At 50.0% G+C, this 23,810-nt stretch overlaps 7 protein-coding genes and 1 non-coding gene across 8 annotated transcripts; 4 read left to right on the plus strand and 4 right to left on the minus strand.

Annotated features, from left to right (window-relative positions):
- Positions 1 to 387: 387 nt before the first annotated feature.
- On the plus strand, positions 388 to 2,333 carry BDW47DRAFT_116070 (uncharacterized protein; the record flags this gene model as incomplete). Its single annotated transcript, XM_024814882.1, has 5 exons — positions 388 to 443; positions 505 to 832; positions 882 to 1,092; positions 1,143 to 1,283; positions 1,465 to 2,333. 5 exons carry the CDS (start codon positions 388 to 390, stop codon positions 2,331 to 2,333), a joined length of 1,605 nt encoding a protein of 534 aa, XP_024674299.1.
- Positions 2,334 to 2,737: 404 nt separating this feature from the next.
- Positions 2,738 to 3,746, plus strand: BDW47DRAFT_135097 (oxygenase MpaB family protein). The gene has a single exon (XM_024818244.1). It carries the CDS (start codon positions 2,789 to 2,791, stop codon positions 3,644 to 3,646), a length of 858 nt encoding a protein of 285 aa, XP_024674300.1. The 5' UTR covers positions 2,738 to 2,788; the 3' UTR covers positions 3,647 to 3,746.
- A 1,609-nt stretch (positions 3,747 to 5,355) lies between these two features.
- On the minus strand, positions 5,356 to 8,147 carry BDW47DRAFT_101718 (PX and BAR domain-containing protein). The gene is made up of 6 exons (XM_024811717.1): positions 7,794 to 8,147; positions 7,462 to 7,736; positions 7,140 to 7,406; positions 6,039 to 7,085; positions 5,873 to 5,986; positions 5,356 to 5,818 (listed from the first exon to the last, which is right to left on the minus strand). Exons 1-6 carry the CDS (start codon positions 7,882 to 7,884, stop codon positions 5,726 to 5,728), a joined length of 1,887 nt encoding a protein of 628 aa, XP_024674301.1. The 5' UTR covers positions 7,885 to 8,147; the 3' UTR covers positions 5,356 to 5,725.
- A 131-nt stretch (positions 8,148 to 8,278) lies between these two features.
- On the minus strand, positions 8,279 to 9,106 carry BDW47DRAFT_123790 (uncharacterized protein; the record flags this gene model as incomplete). The annotated part of the gene is made up of 1 exon (XM_024816122.1): positions 8,279 to 9,106. One exon carries the CDS (start codon positions 9,104 to 9,106, stop codon positions 8,279 to 8,281), a length of 828 nt encoding a protein of 275 aa, XP_024674302.1.
- Positions 9,107 to 9,446: 340 nt separating this feature from the next.
- Positions 9,447 to 14,938, minus strand: BDW47DRAFT_93884 (THADA/TRM732 family protein). The gene is made up of 10 exons (XM_024820262.1): positions 14,753 to 14,938; positions 13,760 to 14,682; positions 12,735 to 13,707; positions 12,440 to 12,679; positions 12,168 to 12,396; positions 11,800 to 12,110; positions 11,226 to 11,746; positions 11,031 to 11,171; positions 10,355 to 10,980; positions 9,447 to 10,305 (listed from the first exon to the last, which is right to left on the minus strand). The coding sequence occupies exons 1-10, from the start codon at positions 14,908 to 14,910 to the stop codon at positions 9,481 to 9,483; spliced, it is 4,947 nt and encodes a 1,648-aa protein (XP_024674303.1). The 5' UTR covers positions 14,911 to 14,938; the 3' UTR covers positions 9,447 to 9,480.
- Positions 14,939 to 15,160: 222 nt separating this feature from the next.
- On the plus strand, positions 15,161 to 15,992 carry BDW47DRAFT_101730 (protein transporter TIM23). The gene is made up of 2 exons (XM_024811718.1): positions 15,161 to 15,880; positions 15,934 to 15,992. Exons 1-2 carry the CDS (start codon positions 15,293 to 15,295, stop codon positions 15,955 to 15,957), a joined length of 612 nt encoding a protein of 203 aa, XP_024674304.1. The 5' UTR covers positions 15,161 to 15,292; the 3' UTR covers positions 15,958 to 15,992.
- Positions 15,993 to 18,228: 2,236 nt separating this feature from the next.
- BDW47DRAFT_t45 lies at positions 18,229 to 18,317 on the minus strand. Its single transcript has one exon. It is a non-coding gene; the product is annotated as a tRNA-Asp (tRNA).
- Positions 18,318 to 20,698: 2,381 nt separating this feature from the next.
- On the plus strand, positions 20,699 to 23,590 carry BDW47DRAFT_101733 (putative protein kinase). Its single transcript, XM_024811719.1, has 2 exons — positions 20,699 to 22,652; positions 22,707 to 23,590. The coding sequence occupies exons 1-2, from the start codon at positions 21,158 to 21,160 to the stop codon at positions 23,252 to 23,254; spliced, it is 2,043 nt and encodes a 680-aa protein (XP_024674305.1). The 5' UTR covers positions 20,699 to 21,157; the 3' UTR covers positions 23,255 to 23,590.
- Positions 23,591 to 23,810: the final 220 nt, after the last annotated feature.

Raw genomic sequence — 23,810 nt, forward strand, 5'->3', positions numbered from 1 at the left:
ACATCTCATACATAGTCCGTATTCGCAGTGTAGACTACTAGGTGAAGAAACTGGCTGTCGTAAATCACGCTAGGAAGGAGACGTTGTAACTATTCAGACCCCGTCACTCTTTCATTGGTTGGCGCCTGCAGAATCTGCTACCTGAATTCCTTAGCCAAACCTTCCAGCCCAAACGTCACCAAGCGCGCCAATCCCCTCGCGCGCTGAACGACATACATATGCAGCTCAGCCGCAAAAGACTGCGGTTTATGTACTTCCCCGCACCCTGTCAGCCTCGTGTCTGGCTAGGACCCCTCGCAGGGGCTCCCAAATGTCAAAGATTAAGAAATTGTTTCCAATCTTGTGGGTGGATTGTCACTTCATCTTGTACCAACTGTGTCCGCCAGGATGTCCCACGAAACAAAACCAGTGAATGGCACAAAGCGCTTCAATGATCAGGATCTGTGCGTTGCGGCCTCGCCTTTACGCATCTTGTCTAGTATCGAGTACTAACTGAGGTACAAGTACTGTAATTGAGAAGTCAGACGCAGAACAAGAGGAATTCCACAGAATCGCCCAAGCAAATAGCAATTTCTCCAAAGAAGAGCTGTCAGCCTTACGGATTCAGAGTGCGGATGATTTTGAGAAATTCTTCGGCTCGACCCTAGCTGCCAAAGGCAAATTTGAAGCAAGTCACCGTCATGGAACTGGGCGTGCCGGAAGGGCCATTCAAAATTCGGGGGCTTCCGCGTATGAGATCCTGCAAAACATGGAACCTATCGTGGAAATCGTGAAAACATTTGCAGCGCCCTATGGCGGCATTGCCATTGGGACGATTTCCTTTCTAGTCACAGTAGGAGCCCCCAGGCCCGCCCACGGAAAGAGCTAAACGGAATTCGCAGGTTGCCAGTTATAGGGCTCGGACCGAGCAGCTGATCTGGGATACGCTGCTTCAAATCCGAGATAGGGCTGTTGGACTGAAACTCTTTCGTGACATCTACCATGATAATCATGAGCTTGACGAACACCTACAATCGAAAATTGTTCAAGCCTATAACTGTTTTATTAGCTTTTGTATGGAAGCTGGGAAATACTATACGAAGAAAGGATTAAGTGAATCTCCCGACCTCGCCGAGTATATTGTGGTTAACCGATTGTTGTAGGACGGTGGGCCAAAGCGGCATACGGTGCAACAGCTTTAGATGACTATGCATCGAAAGTTCAAGATGCCATCCTTGAGGTTCGGTACACGAGCGAGGAGCTCCTCATGAAAAATGTAGATACTATCAAAAAATTAAATATTGGTCAGTGCCCCTCATTCCACCCTGCGGCGAGTACTTACATATGCTCGTAGATCAGGCACGAGAGATTGAAAGTTGGTCCTCACCCAATTACAGCATCGATGGACACAGACTGATAAGGATATAGCTCTGAAAACCCAGCTTAAACGTAAGTGGACTGACGTATGCCAGACTGCCGCTGTAGCTGATGCGTCATATTCAGAGTTGCAGGAAAGCCATGACAACAACAAGCTCGATGAGATTCAAAAGCTGCTGGAGCTCTCAACCTATTCCAAAGAGTCTGAGCTCGATCGGTTGCGAACGTACCAGACGGACATCAACTGGAGTTTTGATTACGACTGGCCCACTACATTGCAGCGAATACAGGGACATCAACTTGCAAATTTCCAAAACGAAAAAGAGTTTTATACGTGGCGGCACTCTAATCAGTCGTCGATGCTCATTTTGGTGGGATATAACAATGAGCAAGTCTGTCTGTCCCCAGACTGTTGGCTGTCGCCTGTTGCACTCGATATGATTACAAGTCTTAGCAAAGCTGAAGAATCTAATCCTTGCGCCTTCTATCTCGTTGGACGTCATGAATCGCGCCTTTCGACTCAGGTTCTAGCCTCCATTCTGATCCAGCTATTGAGGCAAAACAGTCAGGTGCTTCGGGACCAAAACAAGTACAATGAGCTGTATGCGGCAGTCAGAAAATACAACCAGGCAGTCACCCTCCAAGTTGAGAACGGCAGGCAGAAAAGTGGTAGAAAGGCCAATAAACTGCTGCAAGACGTGGCCCTTCATGTTCTGAATCTATTCGACCCGCATCATACAATATGGATTATTCTCGATCGCGTGGATCAGTGCAGGTCGGAACGGGAAACATATCATCGAAAATCGCTGATGAAGACATTGGTCTATTTGGTTGAGAAGGTAGAGGTCCGAGTGAAGGTGCTGGCCGTCGTTAACGGGTACGACTGGAAATTGGATGAGCAGGATGACGAACTTGAGTGCTCTAATCCTTCGAGGGTGGTGTTTCGCACGGTTCACCAACAGGAAACTGATAGCTAGATGGTCTTAACACCTTCTAAGAAATCCTAGCTAAGCGAATACCTACAGTGTTTCCGATTTAATAAGATCAGGATTTTATATCTATGTATACATAGATGTCGATCGAAACCGACTGATACCAGCCCTGCGCTTAGACCCGATAAGGGGCCTGATGTGATTGTAAAAGAGGGCACTCACATGTTCCAACTGAAGGATGGGAAAGGCTCCCATATACTCCCATCTGCCAAGATCTATTAACGCTAAATCCTAGCTCTAGAAACCTTAACCGTTTCTAAGCAGCGCTCATAAGCTGTGATTTCGCGGGGATGGCACAGACTACTCGTGCCGCACCAGCGGTCCTCGGTCCGAATCTCAAACTAGGAGTATAAACCGTATAAACCGGCTGGATATCCCAAAAGCACTTTGCAAACAAACAGGACCAGGAAGACAATATACTCATCTTTAGTACACGAAATATGACCCCAGAAACAATCACAGCAGACCGCTCCAGAGATGTCCCGATCCACAACACCATCGCTGAACCCCACCTAATCCGCTCCCTCATCAAGGACGACATCTACCTACTAGGCGGACAAGTCGCCATCCTCTGCCAGTTCGCGCACCCAGCCCTCGCAAAAGGTAGCTTCAAGCACTCCTCATTCGCGACACGCATCCCACAACGCCTCCGCAACACAGCCCGCTTCCTCAACGCCGCGGTATCAGGAAATCCCGCCGAAAAGGCCGCCATCTTCTCCGTCATCCACAAGTATCATGCGCGCGTCAAGGGCGATGACTACGACGCCAACGACCCCGAGCTGCACAAGTGGACGGCAGCGACGCTGTTCTTCTCGATCTTGATCGTGCATGAGGCGTTCTTCGGGGAGCTGTCGCTTGACCAGAAGGAGACTATGCTAAGGGAGTCGGCTGTGTTTGGGACTTCCCTGCGCATGCCGCCTGACATGTGGCCGCAGAATCTGAATGATTTCTGGGCTTACTGGGACCATAACATTCAGACGCTCCAGGTCACGGATATGGCGCGCAAGCTGTGTCGGGATTTGCTGTATCCGCTGAACTTACCGCTCGCGATGAGCGTTTCTATGCCGCTGGCTCGTGTTGTGACCATGAATTGGCTGCCCGAGCGATTGGCTGTTGAGTATGATTTGCGGCCGACGCTGGCGACTCAGGTCGCGTACCAGGGTTTTGTGTCGTGGACTCGTCTGGTGTATCCGTTTATCCCTCAGTATTTGAGGCAACGGCAGCATGATATGTATGTGGAGGACATGAAGAAAGCAGTAGAGAAGATTTCTCAGACAGGACATTGGGCGGGTGTCTAGTCCTTTTGGTTGTGACTTGGGTATATTAATGTAGCTTTACGACTTTGCACTCTTTGATTTCGCAGCGCATTATGTGTAGAGATAGTTCAGTGCTAATAATGTTGCCATATCACAGTAAGGGTGGTGTATCCAGGCGGTCTTACCATCAAGAAAGTAATACTTGTTTGCAGTGAAGCAAGCCGTATGACTGACGTCTCTTAGTATTCATATAAACAGAAAGTGAACAATACATCCAATCACTAAGATCCCTTATCAAAGCAGTGAAACCATAAAACCCAATAACAAAGGTCCAGATGATACAGAGGCAAAGTGATTCATGCATCATAAAACCCTTCCTTGTCAGACCAGGATATATAGATCAAGCTTCCCCCCATTTACACAGAATTTGTGTTCTACAATTATTCTACATTTCTTTCTACACGTATATACAACCCCAACGCCCGACTCCTGGAAACTTCCTACTGCAATATATATTTAATCATTCAATTATAATATCTGGGCACACGACATCACCAGGGCAAGCGCAGCCAATTTTGTCTATGAATTTGCAGAACTCGCCGCTCAAATCCCTGACGTGTCAAAGAAGGAATGGATATACGACTCGGTGGCAGCGCGGCAACTCCCACCATCCAAATGACCACAAGTCCCTGCGCTGCATGTCCCAACCCCATAGATGAGACTACAACTTTCAGAATGCAAACGGGTGATTGGGCAATGCTAAATGGTCGTTGCCATTACACCGACATGTTGACGAGCACTTTAGGAGGACTTGAACTGACTGCTATCCTCCAACTATCGCACAAAGACGAATGTCTATACCGGGTATATCGAACGACCACTTCGATACTATTACCATAACTCCGGTATGGGGTATTCGACTTGTCTTTGGTGGTACTAGGCTAATTAAGTAAGGTATAACTTCAGTACAGGTACAGACAATCGACACACATGTATAAATCAAGAAATCTATTCCCATGAAAATAACTTCTGTCAACACTCACCGCTACCACGCGAGGAAGTCAAAAAAATCTCCTCCCCCCAATTCCTTTGCCCCAAACGCCATTTCTGGGCTCTGCAGTCCGGTCATACAACAAAATGACACAACGAGATAACAATATCGAGACAATGAACTGTGCGTCCAGATCCATTTCACCACAAAATCACTGGATGTGGCGTCTCAACTCTAGATTCACAATCCCGGGGTATTCCTACGCGTTCCACTGTCAGTGTGTATCCTATTCCAAGAAACTATTTAACGAAGACTCGAATACTTGGTCCTGGCAAAAGCCATCTTATTTTGGTTTCATGGGACATGCAAATGAGGCGGCGGTTTAATAAGCTGCAGCAGTGCCAGATTGGCCGTCCTTACAAAACAAGCATTAGCTTATCGAGGACTGTCAGCTGAGCGAGGATCACCTAGTACTACAAACCGATATACAAGATGGTTCATTTTATTGGAAAGAACCAAGCACTTCTGGACGTGAGTCATGGGTCGGGAATTATATACCTCGTTTATTAAATTGACCAGCCTATACTGAGCTGGCATAATTGGTACATATGCAAGTGGGAAAACGGGAAAACGGTGAAAACGGTGAAAACGGTCAAAATATTGATGATATTGAGGAAATCGACCTGTGGGAAATGTTGCAAGTTCTAACTATTTAGATTGCAAACCCTTGTGTGATCTGTTGGCCAGTTGAATGGTTGCAGTCGAATTCCACGGGAAGTGCTATAAATTTGATACTGATGTATTTGATCAGTCATTCTGACATTCAAATAGAACTACCCATATACCATGTAGATATAATATCGCCAGCGTGATCATACAGTAGTACTTGGGAGAATGTACACTACACCCCGAGATTAGAATCATGTTTCATATATTGATCGAAGTGATGGATGACAGGGTGCAAGACACCTGGCGATTCGCCAATCTGCGGTAGTAATGGGTTGGTAGCCCAGCTTGATTGAGATTGACTCATAGGATAGATAAGAAGTCAAAATAAAGATAAAATCCCACCAACGCCGGCTTATTTCGCAAGTTCATAGCACGGTGCTTGCTTCAGACGGTATCGTCTACTAAACGACGATCTTGTCCACCTCGTCTTTGGCCTCCGTCCAGTTTTCCATGTTTTTGCGCGCCCAATCCAGATGGCAACGGGCATATGCGACCTAAGATCAGTCGGTTAGTGTCGGTTTGTGGTGTGGATCAGCGGATATACGTACCATGTACCGTCGGAGATCGGCTTCTTTATCTTTCTGGAATCGTTTGAGGTCTTGGAGGACACCGGCGCTGGCGTCCTTGACGTCGTTTTCGGATACTTTGAGGGCCTGTTCGAGCTGTTTGATGGGTCAACATCGCATCGAGCATTGAGCACGGAGAAAGACATACCTGGAGTAAACTTTCTTGCGTCTTGCCGATCTGGTCCCGCCGGGTCTTTTCCGGATCTACATCTACGAACCCATGAACAGCGTGGCTGATACGGCCGAAGATTTTATTGCCCATGAATGTTCCACTGGGCGTCTTGCGGTGTGCCGGTGGAGAGGACGACAGGTCGGACCGCTTTGGCGAAGCTGGAGGATACGGGCCGGCGGACTCCCCGTGAGTCGAAGGGAAATCCGAGTCGATGGAAGCAGTGTCCTCCGGGCCACTGGGGCGTGTCTCGACCTCCTGGCCACTCGGAGCACTAGCCGCCGATGATGTCGATAGCGAGCGCTGGGGTTTCGTCTGCGTCGGCTGGGACGGCGCTCGGCTGAGGTACTCCTCCAAACGCCGTGCTTCCAATTCGCTCTTCTCCAACGAATCGAGCAATGCCTTCTTCTTGGCAAGCTCATCGCGCGTCATTTCCTCCTGCACCCGCTTCAGGACGCGGTAACGCAGAACGCTGCGGACCACACTGGCGAACTGCGCGCTTTCTCTCATTGGCTCTGCAAAGTTCGCCCCCAGAGAAGCCGACAGTTCTTCGGTTTCGATGTACGACGTGTCGGCCGCCTGTCCAATCCGTTCGATGGCTGCCGCAACGGTCGGTGACTGCTCGGATAACGAAAAGCCGTTGTACCGCGCTCCAAGCTCCATCAAATCCGCGGACAACGCGGACAGATGGGTTAGTGTCCGACGATTGACCTTTTCCATGTTGCCCTGAAGCAGCAATTCCAGCTCGCGCGTAGAGGCTTCGAAGTTGATGAAGTAAGGGTCCAATTCCTTCTCACTGAGTTTCCGCGACTCGGGCGGGAAACGCCCGAGAATATCCGGACCAGGTGTTTCGGACGTCGGAGAAGTACCGGTGGACGCAGTACCAGATGCGCCCTTGAGCTTCGCCGAGGTCGCTGGGATAGGAAGCCACGCGTGCGCAGGTGTAGGGTTTGCCGGGTCGAGAGGGGGGGCTTTCAAGTTATTTTTCGGCACCGAGGACGCGGGGTGCGAATGAAGGACCTCGCTCTGCAACATCAAGTCAATACCCACGGTCAATCGAGACTGATTGTATGCGCATACCCAGCTAACATTGGGGTCCAAGAATCTCCACCAGACCCCATCCTCCCGAACCTCCTTCATCCGTCGACACCGATTCAAAAAGACAGCCAGCATCCGTTTTCGCAGGTCGATGATCGCGGTGTCCTCCTTGGCCTTGGTTGGTTTCGCCGCATAATCCGCCATTGTATGTTTCTCCGGAATGGGCGGCACGATGAGGGTCGGGTGGAGGTTGACGAGAGTCTGGCGCAGCGACGCGAATTCTGAATATCTCCGTCTGACCTCTAGATCCTACAGACAATCGTCAGCGTCTCCTTCGAACACCGCCCGACATCATATAACTCACCCCAGTTCGGATGGTATACACGATGTAGCCCCCGCCACTTTCGTGATTCTTTCCGGCATCGGTGATGAGAATCGGCATTTCCGGATTCTCGTACAGGATCTGCTCTATGCGACTGTCGTAAACGCTCTTGCGGGAATAGCCCCCAGCTTCCTGCCCGGGGTATCCATCTTCCTCATCATCGCTGAGATTTTGTTGGCGAGTCAGGTAGTCGGGAGGGTCTTGAGAAGAGGACTGGTTGGAGGGGGAAGGAGGGGTGTACTCGCGATCGTAGAGCGCTTGAAATTGGAACCGTTAGCTGACGACCCCACCAAACTGTAAACAGGATATAATACAGGGAGAAAGAGCGGCAGAGTGCAAAGACTCCGAGAGTTGCGCCTCGTTGTCGAATGCGCCGTAAGGATTGTTGTCCTCGTCGTTCCACATGGCTGAATGGGGGGAGGCAGTGCAGCTGCCTTGCACTTCAAAGGACCGAGGTAGTGGTGTGGCGCATAAACAGGGGAGAGGGAGTGATAAGTACTGGCAGTATCTCACACTATGACAAGTCAAGATTGAAATAAGCAATCAGAAGAAGAATGGGGGGGTGAAAGGGGAGGGAAGTGAGAAGTCGGCAGGTGGTTGGAGAAGAATCGGCCGTCATCGTTAGTTATGGTTGATTAGGTACCACTGGGGATCCGCGGGGGTCAAACCAAACTACAAACGTCACTGGCGCCCGATTCCGGCATTCCGCAAAGACCACAGCCACCTTTATATCCATGGCCAATGACGAAGGTCTGTTTTATGGGTCGTGGAGTAACCACATCAGCCTCAGCTGGACCATTTACCATTGAACATTAGACAGATCTTCCTCGCTGGGATTGTTTTGTACAGCGTCATTCGCATCACCGGTCGGCGCCCCCCACGACCCTCCTGTAGATTCCACCTGAGAATCCCCCTGCGAAGCCCCATACGAGACTCCACTCCCTGCAGCCATGGCATCTGAATTTTCGCTGGACCATGGTTGACTGCTTCCGCTAGGGTCCCCGCCAGAATTATTCCATGCGTCGGACCCATGACTGCTCCATTCGCTGTCCATCTGTGCCTGTTGCTCCGCCGGGATATTCTCGTTTCCAGAGTCGTTATCACCTGTAGACCATTCATTTTGTGTCTCCTGTTGCCAATTCGAACTCTGATCGTCCGGAGATGGACGGTTCTGGTCGTATGTTGACGGACGGGGTGGACTCGTACTCGACGCGACAGGCTCAGAGACAGAAGAATCGGGAGCAAACGCATCCTGGGCCGTCCATCCCCCGTCATTCGAGTTCTCCGCTGGTGTAGTGTCATTGTCCGTTCGTTGCTCGTTCTTATTCTTGCCTTTGCCCTTATTCTTGCCCTTACCCTTCCCTCCTTTCGAGCCTTTGCTAGGCTTCGGCCTGTCGTTTGATGACTGTACATGCTGGTCATGACCTCCATCGACGATCCGTACTTCTCGACCCTGTCTATCGTGTCGAAGTAACCCGGATTCAAGTGCGTTTCTGCGAGACTGCCGGCGGATTAGGGTCAGGTCTCGACGGAGTTCGTGGCGGCAGCGTAAGTAGATGAGCCAGGCTCCTCTGGTTGTACACACTGCAATGACGACCACGAGGGTGATTATGAGGTTGGCTTTCATTTTGCATGTGGTACTTGGTAGGCATAGGACATTTGAATGTGGAGAGTGGGTTGTCTAGGTGGCAATTGTGATTGACGTCGTAGGACGTGATGATCTGGTCATATATTCCAGTTCATTATGGATTGATAGATTCTGAGTGATTATGGATATTATGAAGTCGGGATGTGGATGAATGAACCATTGTCGTTGACGTGACTTCAGGTGGTAAAGGATGGTGAGCGCTGCCACGACGACACTGTCGTCCTCAGGCACAACAAGCTCATATCCTGTTTATAATATTCTCGCAATGAAACAAAACAAGTCCTAGGAAAGAGAAGAGGAAAACATATATCATTGCATTTATCTAGTTTTTTATCTATGCCCTTTATCATATCTCATGAACACTGCAAAGCCTCCTCTATCCTCAACAACCAATCCTTGTGAACATCTGCTTGTCTACCTCCAGCAAGCAACGCCTGGAGTTTCTCTTTCAAAGCATCCTTCTCCCCGGAAATATACACAGCAGCAGCAAATTCGCTAGACACAAAGACACCCGCGAGGCTGATCACCCGCACCCCAAGCGCATACATCTCCGGCTTCGACGCCCATCCGATCAGTCCATCGTGTCCAGAGGCCTCAGTAGCGGCTTTTGCGAGACATTCGAGCCCCTCAGAAACCCACCCACACAGGTCCCGGATAGATCCCTCCGCGCAAGCGTCCTTCGTCAATGAAGACAGCACCCCCGTCCAAACGTCGATCTCGCGGACCTCGTCGATAAACAGATTCTGCTTCTCCTCCTCGAAAAGAACGGTGCTCTCCTTTTGCAGCTCGGCGGCAACGTCTGCCACGGGGACGAGTTTCGTTCCTGAAACGGCGCTCCCGAGTCTTGGTTCCTGACCTAGCACATATCGCAGGACTCGCGTATTCAAGAGCTGCGAGTCTCGATAGTTGGTTGCGATGAACTCTGACAAGAGTCTGCTAGCGTTCAGCGGAGACAGGGAGATGGATTTCGCGGGCGAAACGGAGGAACACGAGAGGACCCATGAGGCCGTTGAGGCAGCAAGGTCGCGGAGCTCCTCGTCGTCGTCATTGAGCATGTCGTACAAGATCAGGTAAACGTCGAGGAAGACGTCTTCTGTACGTGGGGACATCCTGGCCGGGCGCAAGACTCGGCCAAACGAGGCCAGGGATGACACTGCTGCGAACCGCGTCGTAAATTCCTTCGATCGGTTAGTGTGTGCTGGGGTCATCACGTAGGAGTCTACTTACAGTCTCTTCCAGCATTGCGAATCGGAGCTTTGTTGCCCATTGGCCTGTAGCGAGCTGCAGATCCTTGCTAGGATGGAGAATAGCCATCGCTGCGATAAGACACCCTTGCAAGCGGAGGTCGGCATCAGAACGGTCTCTGTTCCGTATGTAGTTGCTCGGATTAGAGTTGATCTTCTTATCTAGAAGTTCCCATGGCATGTCCATTTCCTTGATGCTGCTAGGTTCGCAGCTAAGCAAGCTCTCCAGATTAGTTGCGAGGCACGAAATGGCCACTCCTCTGACTTCTTCTGCGTAATCCCCTACAATAACAGAGGAGAAGTGGCTGAGCAGAGCAGTTCTGTATTTTTGCTTGCCCGAAAAGATATCGTTCATTCGCTCCAATAGCCACTGGGCAGCATTGGAGTCGAATCGGCAGACCTTCTCGAAGAATGGTCCCAGCTCTGCGAAATCATTCGTGACAAACAATCGCAGGATGTTGACCCATGAGAGTTCCCTGCGGAGCAGAGAGCAAGCGCGTGTGCCGCTCAGGGCTCTCCACGATGGGTGGGACGAGTCAAGTATGAAGTCCAGGATATCTCCAAAGTGGTAAGTATCGAACAGGTAGTTCAAAGTGAACCCTGTCTTCTCTGTATAGGGGTCAACAATGTTCAGTCATCGAGCTTCGTTCTGAACTTACCTTCCGACTCTGACTCAACAGCCTTCTCAACAAAGTCACTCAAGATTTCCAGCAACGTGGTAGCAACAAATGGCGACTCGGCATCCTGGAACCATGCCCCAAAGATGTGTCTCACGGTAGAAGCGATCTCATTCATATTTTCTGTACAAAAGTCAGTCCCAAGCCGCATGTCTAGGAAATTTCACGAATACATACCCCTCCATAGTGCAAGAGACGTCGGCGCAATCCGGCGCAGAGAATACTTCACACACAGCGCTCTTCCATGGAGGTAATTCTGTTCCTCCGTATCAGAGCCATCCTTGACGAATGCACGAACGCCGCTAAGTATGTCCAATCGGTCCAGCAAGGAAGCATACACCCGAGCGGCGTGCTCGCGGATGCCCCATACTCGGCTGTGGAGTTGCTTCTGAACTAATCTTCGCAGCATGTCGTCATCGACACCAATCACGTTAGGAATCTTCTCTGCAATCAGCTCCATTGCCGGGAACACTCTTTCTGTGACCATGGTATCGTCCCCACTAGCATCCTGGTCATTCGCTGATGTGGTCTCAAGCAGGCTTGCCAGTAGTTCGACCAATCCTGGGTATTTCTGGAATGAGACCTTGTAGCCAGGCTCGGAGCCTGAGCTGCCGCCAAAGCCCAAACCAGATCCGTGGCGACACATACGTATCAATAAAGCTCGGAACAGCATCAATCCCGAATTTCGGAGTGCCCAGCTGGTTTATGGTCAGTCAGCTCATTTGGCTATGAATATAAATTCTGTACTTACATTGGTGACCCCAGTCGCTCTGCCGATAGCGTCAAACCAGGCATGATGAACGGCTCTGTGTAAGGACCCAATTTTGTGTTGGTAAAGATGTCCTTCAAACAGTTCATGGCGTGTACTTGAGGTAGGGGGATATTCTGTTCGTCGGGGTTGTGTTCCACGGGCAAGTGGGAAATCTCGTGCAAGTCTTCCATGACCTGTTTGAACAACGGGCCCCCGGGCTGCGATGTGAGAATCCCCGTAGCCAATGCGGGGAGACCGGCAGAGCGGCGAGTGAGCTTCGAAGCTGTCTCGAATATGATTCGCTTGGCATCCTACAGAAATATGGTTAGACCTCATAGGTTTCCTGATGCCGATATCGACCTGCGTACCTGATACCACCGGTGTGTAAGGCTACCGATGGTCGGGTCGTTGGTTTGGCTACACCGAAGACAGCACGTGGCAAAGGTCTGGGACACAGTCGAAAAGGCACCTCTGTGGCGAAGCTCGGCGAGTTGAGTGAAGCTGCACGTCCCAATTTTGTCGTAGTCATCGAAGTTCAATCCTAATTCTCCTGACGGGCCGTACGTCCGATTGGCAAGCGTCGCATGGAGGAGAAGACTACTCTGTCAGAAAATCATTGAAAAAGCGTCGAGTAGCTTACCTTGACTCTCGTAGTGCACGCCACGAATAAGAAAGAATGTCCTTCGGCCCGACATCGAGATCTTCAACAGGCTCATCTGTATGGCCTTCAGGGGAGTCGACACATAACACGGGTTTCACTTCTTCCCAAATCTTGTCCGAGATGGAGATTATCCTCTGGTGGATCAATCTCCAATTATCATAGTTGGGAGAGTCTGCGGTCGAGACAAGAGAATGGAAGTTCGGTACGGACACGATGTACCTTTAATTTTGATCAGTAAGATGTTGCAACTGCCCGGTTTCGCAAAAGAAAATACCTTAAAGCAGAGACGTAGCCATGGAGGGGAGCGTCGCGCATGGAAGAATTGAAGAGGCCGCCTGCAACAGACAGTTTGCCCTCGAGTTTCCCTAGAAGCCTGTCTACCACGCTGGTTTTCGTTTCCCACCATCGAGCATCCGTCTTCACCTCCCCCGTTGCTGCTGCGTTGAAAAGGACATCATAAAGCCGCGCTACTGTGTCGGCATGATCAGCCCTGCTTGTGTTGCTTGCTAGTTGCTCCGCTTTCATCAAGGCTTCAATAAACGGCGGGGTCTCCTCGGGCAATTGGCCTTGAGCCAGTAAAACATCCACTGGGAACCATTTCAATGCGGTGAGGGATGTAGCGCGCACTTCTTCGAATGGATCGGTCAGAAGATCCACGAGTAGTCTGAGTAAGCTCGCATCGAATATCTGCATGTTGCATCGCCATCCAACCTGCCATCCTTCCTTTTTGCTAGCCGTGACACGGTCGAACCGACTATCCAAGCCGGACTCTAAAACAAATATCAATGTTTTTAATGCTGTGATATGGCGAGGGTAGGAAGCCGTAGGTCGCAGATCGGACTTCAAGAACCCGATGTATTGCTTCAAGCACGATTCTGTCTCCGCATCATCTCTGGCGTATATAATGGACTGTTTCTTGTTGGTCGGGATTTTCGCGTCCACCAAGCCACCTTCTTCCTTCAGAATGCCCCCTTTAAGACGGACAATGAATCTCCGCACCAAGCTCAGAATCTCTCCGCGGGAGTACGAGTCCGACTCGGCATGCATTGAAGGGAGTCCTCTCAAGATTGCGCGGGTGGTAGCGAATGACATGGGCTTCGTCGTGGACGGTGCAGTGATAAGCAGTGAAAGGGCGGCTATTCTAATGCTCATATCATTGTGAAAGAGAAATTGGCCGAGGATCTGACTTTTCAAGACCAACGGGCTAGAGCCAGTCTTTTCAGCGGCGCCCGCTTTGGCGAAAAAATCTGCCACTGGGTGAGCAATACTGGCATATAGTACATGAGAGTCACTACTTACGGTCTTCATGGACAAGGCCATTCTTCTTTGCCATTTGTAGCGATGCAAAGAGAAGTGTCAGGTCGTCCTTCGGGGCATCGCTCATGTCTCCTGTGAGCAAATTTTTTATAGGCAGGGTCTCGAGGAAATTTCGGAAGCCAATAGCATCGACATTGAACAGAGGGTCGAGGATGTAGGTGGACATCATCTCCAATATATCCATATTATGCAGAACAACGTGCCTGACCGGCTTTACCCAGGCCGACGCCAAGTTTGAGTCCGGAGTCGATGCTCTAAGTTTCTGGAAGAAGACTGCCATGGTTGCGCCAGATCCTGTAGCAAGATCGGACGTTTTGGCCTGCGTCAGGAACCCAAGGGCCAGTATTTCCGTTGCTACTGTCTTTGGGTCATCTTCCGAACCCGCGAGAAACTTGGGTATATCCATCGACAAGGCACTGCAGTTCACTTGATAGAGCGGAGTCCATCTCTCATGATTCTTCAAGAGCCAAATTTCAGCGGCAGAGACCAACTCCATAGGAGAAAGGGCATTTTTGCGAAGCATAACCTCCAGGGACAGGAAGCATGCCTTGGTGCGCGACCGTGGCTCCCCCGTGATGATACTAGGCAATGTCGCATGCACAGCATACGATCGAATTGATGACTTGACATTGTCGTCTGGGTTTTTGATTAGGAGCCCCATTAAACTATCCAAGACCTGTTTCATTGGCTTTGGCTTGGCATCTTTATAACGGGTCAACAATATCTCGTACACAGCAACCCATGTCTCCAGGGACAAAGCCAATTGCTTCGTCTCTGGGCATTTCGAAATGGCTGCTGTGTCAAGAAACGAGCTCAGCGCATTGCAAGCAGCCGTATTATGAGTATGGCTCAAAGATGACGTTGAGAATGTTTCCAACAGGCATTGCCATACGCGGTTGACTTTCCTTTATGTATGTCAGACGGCATTTAACACAATAATTGTACAAAATCAATGATATCACCGAGCACTCTTACCCAAATTCTTCACAGGCCGAGGTGAATTTCACCATGGGACCTAGACTAATTTCCCTTAGGGTCGATTCGGCCAAGATTTGTATATCCTGCTGAGCGATCTGCTCCATGAGGTCACACCCCGCCTCGGGGCGGGCACTGGACGCTGAATTAAGATGCATTACCTCCAAGACGCTGCATGTCCCAGACAAATTCTCTCTCCGGCCAGATCAATTCAGAGTTCCAATCAGATATGCCCACCCCCGCGTCTGGCACTCATTTTGCCTCTGGTGGATTTTCGAGGCGGGTCCGCCCAACGTGGTTTAGCGCCGGCCCAACGTTCCCCCGGGACCGGCGAACCCAGCACTCCCCGGTCGATGTCACGGGGCTGAAGTTTTTGTTCCGCTTCTTCAGATTTCCAAGCAGTCACGACTTAATCAACCCGACCACAACCGACGGAGAGATCAGCAGTGCCTGGCTGAGCGACCACTACCCACGTCACCCTTCTTTTTACTTCTTCTATTCTTGCTTGTATTGATTTTTAATAATATACCCTTCTTCAAAATGGCGATCTGGGATTCCTTGAGCGGTCGCAAACAACCCCAGGGCTCTGAGCCCTTGGATCAGACCCAGGATGCTCAATCCTTCCTTTCAGAGATCTCCCTTCCGGATCCCACCCAGCTCCATCCCCTCTCTGGCCTGAACCAGGACACCCTCGATTACATCACGCTTGAAGACTCCAGCCTCGACGAACTCCCCGGCTCGCGATCTGTTCTCCCGTCTCGCGGATGGTCCGACGACCTGTGTTACGGTGCCGGCACGACCTATCTCTCCGCGTTGACTCTCGGAGGTGTATGGGGAATGGCTGAAGGACTCAAGAAGACGCCCGTGACTGCGCCTCCCAAGATTCGGTTGAACGGCGTCTTGAACTCGGTAACGCGGCGAGGACCCTTCCTTGGCAACTCCGCCGGCGTGGTTGCTATGGTATACAACTGTTTCAACTCTGGTCTCGGATACGCACGAGGCAAGCATGATGCTGCGAACAGCATCGTTGCCGGTGCGCTTAGCGGAATGCTGTTCAAGAGCACCCGTGGACTTAAGCCCATGGCGATCTCCGGCGGTATAGTCGCTGGCATTGCGGGAGGCTGGACAGTACGTGTCATTTTTCCTTCTCCATTCAGAGTCACCTACTAACAGCTCCACAGGTCATCAGCAGGGCGCTCCTGTAAAAACACAACAACAAAAAATCCCCTTGTATTTTAGCACGCGAGCCAACTCGGCCTCTTATCCAGCACCTACTCGAAAAAGCACGTCCGCTAGTGTCTGTTCACAAACCGGGAGGGAGTTAGCGACACTTTCCTCCTGCGATTCTCCTTTTGGTTCATGTTGTATTAGAAACGGTTTTATTTCTGGTCTCGTCCCTTACAGATCTCTTCTCTGGCGCTCAAAGCATCGGTTTTCTGCATTGTCCATGGTTGGGGCCGGCATGGTGATGGGTATTGTACTGTACATATAGCGGTCTCCTGCGTTTGTGGTTCTTGCAGGCGAAAACTGTCGCAGGATTTGTTTCGTCTTCTCAAGTAACCTTAATATTGTCAGGAGCTACAATGAAACGATAAAACCATCTATAACGGGATTGCCGGGCGACCGGCTGTATTCGGAAGAGAACCACACCGCGCCACTGGACTCACCAGCCACTCCGACTGTGGCTGTGCTCGTTCACTTTTGACCACCAGTTCAAGTCCATTCTATATAGGAGCTAAATCAACTTCTGTGAATGAAATAGGTATATTCAAATAAATCCAGTCTCTATTATTGGTACTTCGTACATGGGAAGTTTTGTATAAAACAAGAAACAAATAAAATATCAACCAAAAATTAAAATTGAGTTACCTACCGCTGGTGCCCACTAGCCCATCCCTCACAATTGAACAAATCCCTCACAACCCAGGATCAAATACATCAATCCCCAAGTATACACCCTTAGCTGGGCTTTCCAGCGCGGTGTAAACTAGATCAACTCGGGGAGGATTGGGTCACGAAATCCCCGCTCACAATCTCGCCTAGTACTGGCTCTTAGCTGAAGGATCTAGGATGACGTGTGTCGTTTGCTAGCTGATTGACACTGACACTATTTCTAGTAAGATTTGGCTGTTCGGCTATTGGTTGGGGGGGGCTTTGTCCCCTGGTGAGTGGAGGTGGGCACCAGGCAGGGTCGTCTTTTTATTCGTGGCTTGTGCATTATATGCCATGTTATGTAGAGACTTTAATATATTGGGTATGGTTTTGTAACTGGTATAGATGTCTGTTTAGTAGATATAGTGCAATGTACCAGGTCTGGTACCTTGACCTTTCTCTCTGGATATGTATATGTATATGTCAATTGAATCCATATTTGGGTGGAAGGCAGTCGAGCCGTTGAGACTGCAATATATCGAAAACATAGACATACAGCCCAGCGAAGAAACAAACACAATTCATAGATTAATCCAGGTACGAAGCTTGCAGGTGGGTGTAACTACCTTATACACATTAGTACTTGATCATCATAAACACAAATGGAGCGGACATTGCGGACCAACATACTTTGAAACCATAGTGAGACTACTATCTTACTAACAAATAAACCCTTCTAAAACCGAGATGAATACACCAGACCACCAGGTCGCCGATCCGCTGATATTTCCAGAGTACATAAAAGGTCGACGGCCTTAACTCGAACATCAGCACGGCAGGTATATGGGGCTAGTAGTTATCATTGGAAGGATACTCTCTGTTATCTGCAATGATGCCCTTGAGGCGATGCGGCATATGCCTGCCATGTGATCTCCACATCAAGGAAGAAGTGGGTTTTTCGCGGGACAGCAAGCATCACCTGGGTCCAACATCTTGATGTGCACCTCTATGCGCTGTTCTCATGGCTGGGGTGGGAGTAATAATACAATGGAGCCAAGAGTGACGATTCAATTAGGTTCCTAGATCTAGGTGTTGCAAGAAAACACTGGGTTCTTTTTCTTTGTTTTGTGTGGGTTCCTAGCTCACTCAGTCAGGGGACATCCTGGCGACTTATTGTAGTATATCGTGACTGTCATGATTGGACCACGACTCGCATGTTGGAGCTTCCATTTATCATATTAAGGCCCGTTGTTTGAGACTAGACATGTCGAGAGTTGTCCATGCATCGTACCACGTACATAGCATGTGACATACAAAGAGCACTGTCGAATGGTCTGATGCGAATATAAAAGATGCAACCTTACAAGGAGTTCTGAGGGACGTGTCTGGCGATGTCACGGTGGTGTCCTTTGCATTATTCTGGACACAGACTCTCGCTCCAGATATGAACGATGCAAGACATGCTCCTATGGGGTATAAGGGCGAGCTCTCGCTGTAAAATTCTAAAGTGTAAGTCCAAAGGGACAACTCAATAGATATGATGCCGGCTGTTACACCAGTAGTTGTTTGCCAGCCCTGGCTGGTGGAAAAAATGAGCAAAAAATCTCCCCGACAGGGAATCGAACCCTGCTCTCCCGCGCTTGTACGGTAGAACCATGACAAGCGGAAATCATAACCACTAGACCATCGAGGACTTGTTATATTCGATCACTGGGTGGTTAGATATTAGACCATTTCAAATGCATGGCATACTTCTCCCGAAATAGTATTCTGTGGTTGTTATCCTCTTTTTCGCAGATAAGCTAGTCAACACCCCTGACGCTGTTGATTGGGCTGTGGCGCGTCACGGGAAGGGAGGAAATGAGGATCCTTCCAGTGGAATGAATACGCAAGAGCAAAAAAAAAGAAAAAAAAAAAAAAAAAAGGGAAAAGGAAAGGGGTAGGGTCAAGAAATCGACTGGCATTTGGATAGATCACTCGGGGCATTTCATTAAGATCCAACGTGAGAGATGTTTGAAGGGGGCAAACAAGGCATTTGAAAAAAAAGCAACTTGGGGAGGTACCCACCCGCAGCGGAATGGATCAGTCACCTCAACTATATCCATGTCTGTGTCCGTGCTTTCCTCAACAACTCCTTGTGGTTGCCGAAGGGGACACGTTCACGATGCTGTGGTTAGAGACAATCAATAAATCAACGTGCAGTGGTTTCAATCACTAGATCAGGAGGAAATCAGAAGCAGACCGATCTACAAGCTGCAAGCCACTCGTCACATGTTCGCATAGTCGGCAGTCAAGCCTTGAATGAAAGAAACCGGTATGGGACTATGGAGCCCAATTGCTCGGGAAAATCGGGGGCAGAATAAGGGACTAGTTCGGTGGCTTGGGATCGTTCATTCTATTTTTCTTGGCGACTGGAATTCCGCTGCCAATCAGATGGCGTATACCCAACACAAATGTCCCGACAGATAATGACTGGAGAGATAGGTTCATGATTCTATTAATGGGGGCGAAATGAACAGTTGAAAAATGCGAGGGCTTACGTAGGCCATGAGGCAGAGTCGTCGATCGATCTGAATTTAGTAAATTTGGCCGAGTAGTTGGACAGGGTGTTTCTTTCCTCTTTCTTCTTTCTTCTGTCTTTCTTTCTCTTGATTTCTTTATTTATGTTTCTTTATCTGTTGTAGTGCAATTTCGGGACAAACACCAAATAATCAAATCAGATAGAGTGATAAATTTGGGGGGGAGGAAGAAAAATTAAAATAAGGATAATAATAAATAAAATGACCTTAATCTTAAAATCAATAAAGTAGATTAAAATAAACAAGATAAATCCAATACAGACTCCGAAAATAAATAAAAGGATAAATAAAAGTCGGAATAACAGGAATTTAATTGAACGGGGCACGCTAATCTAGCGCGGCAGATGATGTGCGTTGGCCAAATCACCTCGGATGGATATGGGAAACCACAGTTTGGCCAACCGACATTGGTCAATTGCGATGGGAGAGATTGGAAAACAAAAGAATTTCATGTGTGGCAGAGCGCCATCACGTACGCTGCTATGCATGTAAGAATGTTAATAAATGATTCCATTGACAAGGGAGGTAAAGGTCGCCGACTTGATAGTATTCATGTAGCATGTACTCCGTAGTACAAATATAGGACTATGCAGGGCCACGCTTAGGGCTATCGATACGTGGGTAACCAGGCGGGCGGTTAAGGTCAAATAGTCTCTGCGGACAGCACTGTCTACATGTATTATACCGACTAATGAAGACTAACCGCAACCATGAGAGTCGGACTGATCAGTGGTCACACAGATCTATCTCAGTACCTTCTTCTGATCGGTCTCGCGTCCGGTCGGATATTGATACCGGACATTCCACGGTGATCCGCAAGTGGAGTCAGCAGTCATTTCACACTGGACTCTAATAGGTCTAGTAGACCCGAACAAGTGATGAAAATTCCCCTCGAAGGTCTAGCCTGTCAGGAATGAAGTAAGGTTTGGCGTTCTTGCCGAAGTGGAAACCCACCCGAGGTGTAACAGTGGGATTGGTAGAGCCTCAGGGTTACTGAACTGGGTAGTGTGTGGACGGTGGATTGACAGAGGTCGTCCGTCCTCCAGGGTGAGATCGTCAAGACTGATTTGTTGAGCAGTAAGGACATTTGAGTTGCTGCATCGTGGGGTACGAGGGAGCAATGTCTAGACTTTGGTGTATGCAAGGCACGGCCGAGGCGATCTCAGTCCGATAGTTTAAATCTCTTATCGGTCGTATGCAGATACCGGTAGAATAACTCTAGAGAACCTGTTTCAACAGTTCCCAGTATACAACCGTGGTTGCGACAGATGGATGGCAACTGGGATGGGACTGGGCAGAGAATTCATCCCCAACTGGTAACGATCCACAACGGCATTACTGCATGCGGGGTACCTAGCGCCATATCCTCGTGGACGCTAAACCTGACTAAGATAAGCCCCGTCATCAGCTGACCCCGCGTGTGGATTTTTTTTCCTGCAGCGTCATCAGCGCTTGCATTATTAGCACGATTAGCATGATTCTTTCTCTCTGGTCGGGAAATGAAGGCCAAGTCGGTCCTCCCTCCGCTCTTTTCTATTTCTCCCTCTCTTTCGCTCCCTTTGATCTCATCTCATCTTAACATCCTTCCTGATTCCTCTCACTTCTCTTGTCGGATTTCCCCCTTTTCCTTCCAGTCTTTCTCCTCCGTATATTCTACTCCAATATTCTACTCCACTATAATAATCCCCTTTCACAAGCCTCGAGGCTTTCAAAGTCGCACCGCCATTATCCACCATTCACAAGGGTTTCTTTGACGTCTCGGCCCGTAGTATCGTTACATGATCTACACAGGTTCGAACCGAGGGGGCCTGGTTGTCTTCCCGATCTTACCCGTTGACTCTATATATCGCCGATAGCCACCGCTCGCCGCTCGCCTTTCGTCCTTTCCCCTTCCTCCCTGCAGCAAGAAAAAAAAAGCCCCGAGATCAAGGAGTAAGAGTGTCTTGCTCTTTCGATGCTTCACCTTGCTTCTTCCCAACCGACCGACAGGTCTGGATCCTCCTCCACCCAACCGTCAGAGTTACACAACGCCCCCGTGACGACTCCCAGTGATAATGGAAGTTGTTCATTCCCGTCATTGAGTCCGGGCGATGGGAGTCTTTATTCCCCGCCACTGTCTATTGGATCCAACTCCGCCTATATAATGCATGATGCGACCCACTCGGAGGCGCTTGCCTCCCAGCAGTCCCTCCCCTCGCTACAGATCCGTACCGATATGCCAAATGGCCCCCCGATAAGCCCCGCCAAGGAATCCGACGATATCGTGCACCGCAGCCTGTCATCCGATAGCCTACCCCGCCGGACCCCCAGCTTCCGCGGTCTGCTTAGCGGTCCCAACCCCAGCGTCGGCTCGCTGTCGCCTGCGTCGGTCTTCTCATCGCCCCAACTGATGGCCATGGGTGACATCACACCCTTGCCGTCGCCGATTGGCGGTTTCTCCTCGTGGAAACTGCCCCGTCGCAACTCCCAATCGCTCTCGCGAACCCCGTCGACCGCGTCGCGCAACGGGTCAAGTCTCGGCCTCCGCCTCAGCGACTCATCTCAAATGCTCGGACCGTCGGAGTCGCGATCGCGAAGCAAACAATACGTGTGGGATAAGACGGGCGGGGACAAGGTTGCCGAGTCTCCGAGCAAATCTCGACCAGACAACGCTGCGAAGCATGCCCGTAACCGTAGTCTGAGCGACTACGTCCCTCCGGGAAAATGCGTACACGTGAAGCCTCGTCAGGTGGCGGTGTCGATAAATGGAGGATCGCAGGGCATGCCTGCCTGCGCTCGCATTCCATCCAGTACATACAACCTACACCGCGAACAGTATCTCGCCGTCCATCGGGGCATCGCACTTCCCGCCGTTCGCCCTCCAACTCCGCCGCGAAGCAGCGGATTCGAGAAGAACAGCACCGAGCCAGTCATCACGCATCCGCCCATGATGGATGGCCCGGATGAGGTCTATTCCGTATCATCGATTCGAACGCAACAGCCGCGACAATATCGAAAGCTTCGCCAGCTGGGTCAAGGGACCTTCAGTCAAGTCTGCCTGGCCGTGCGCATGGAGAAGCGAGAGGGCTCATCGAATACAAGCGGCATGCCCTCGAGCCTGGAGGGGGTCAACGCTGCAAACCAGAAGCTGGTGGCCGTCAAAATCATCGAACACGGTCCCGCCGGAGGGGCTGACGAAGAACGGCTGGAGGTATCTCTCAAGCGGGAGGTGGACATCTTGAAGTCGATCAATCATCCGTCGCTCGTACAACTGAAAGCATTTGGGAGTGATGCAAAGCGGGCGCTCCTCGTTCTGGACTACTGCCCTGGGGGCGATCTCTTCGATGTGGCATCTTCGGGGCCGCGGCCCATGGCACCGGGTCTCATCCGGCGTATCTTCGCGGAGATGGTGGATGCCGTGCGACATCTGCATTCCCACCTTATCGTCCACCGGGACATCAAACTTGAGAGTGAGTGCTTTCTTTCACCTGACTTTGGGTGGAATCAGTGCTGACCGTCTCTAGACGTTCTCATGAATCTTCCATACGCCGACGTGGAGAATATCGCTGATTGGCGGACTTACGATCGGGCCATTGTCACACTGAGCGACCTCGGTCTCTCCCGGCGCATTCCAGAGGCACCCGAAAATCAACTTCTTCACACCCGTTGCGGCAGCGAGGACTATGCGGCGCCGGAGATTCTCATGGGCCAACCCTACGATGGCCGCCTGACCGATGCCTGGGCACTTGGTGTTCTGCTGTACGCCATGATGGAGAACCGATTGCCCTTCGATGCTCTGCCTGGGTCACGTGGCGATCCAGCAAAACTCCGTGCGCGGGTGCCTCACCGCATCGCGCGCATCGAATGGTCCTGGTACCGGTACGCCGACAGCGATGGCGAGTGGGACCCGGAGAAAGGCGCCGAACTCGAGGGCGCGCGAGAATGTGTCGAGATGCTATTGAAGCGGAACACGAGACGAAAAGGTCTGGACGAGATTGCAGCGACCGAATATGTCAAGGGCGCGATCGACGTACCCGCGGGGCTCAAGAGGGGTGATAAAGAAGTACCTTAGAGCTGGACTCTCTTCTTCTACTACTTTCTACTACTCATTAATTTTTTGACTGGGGATGACTGTTGGGGTGTTTTGCATTATGCTTACGATTGATGTTTGTTCTACTGACTTTTCTTTATTCTTTTCTTCTTTGGCTAGACCAGAGTGATGTTATACCCTGGAACTTATCATTCTCCGACTACGTCTGCTGTTTGTCAGCTTTTTTTTCTTTCCCATTTTCTTTCTTTTTTTATTTGTCTCTTTTGGTGTCACTATCCGCTCGTGTATTGCATCAGCATGTCGCATTTGTATGTACAAGAAGTCCAGCATCTAGATAAAGATCGCTCTTGTAAAGAATCTTCCTCTTTCTACCACCTAAATAGTTGTAATAGATCGAAGACATCCAATACCCATACTCTCCAAATAATCAATTGATCAGTTGATCAAACCGGGGAGTCCCATCCGAACTCCGAGTTCAGTACTGTACTAGGTATACAATATGCATGCGCATGTCAAATGTTGCTGCAGGTATCCGTCCGAGAGACAGGTCTCAAGAATATTCTGTCCGTTGTTTTAA

Source organism: Aspergillus candidus (assembly GCF_002847045.1).
Source record: "Aspergillus candidus strain CBS 102.13 unplaced genomic scaffold BDW47scaffold_9, whole genome shotgun sequence".
Lineage (NCBI taxonomy): Eukaryota > Fungi > Ascomycota > Eurotiomycetes > Eurotiales > Aspergillaceae > Aspergillus > Aspergillus candidus.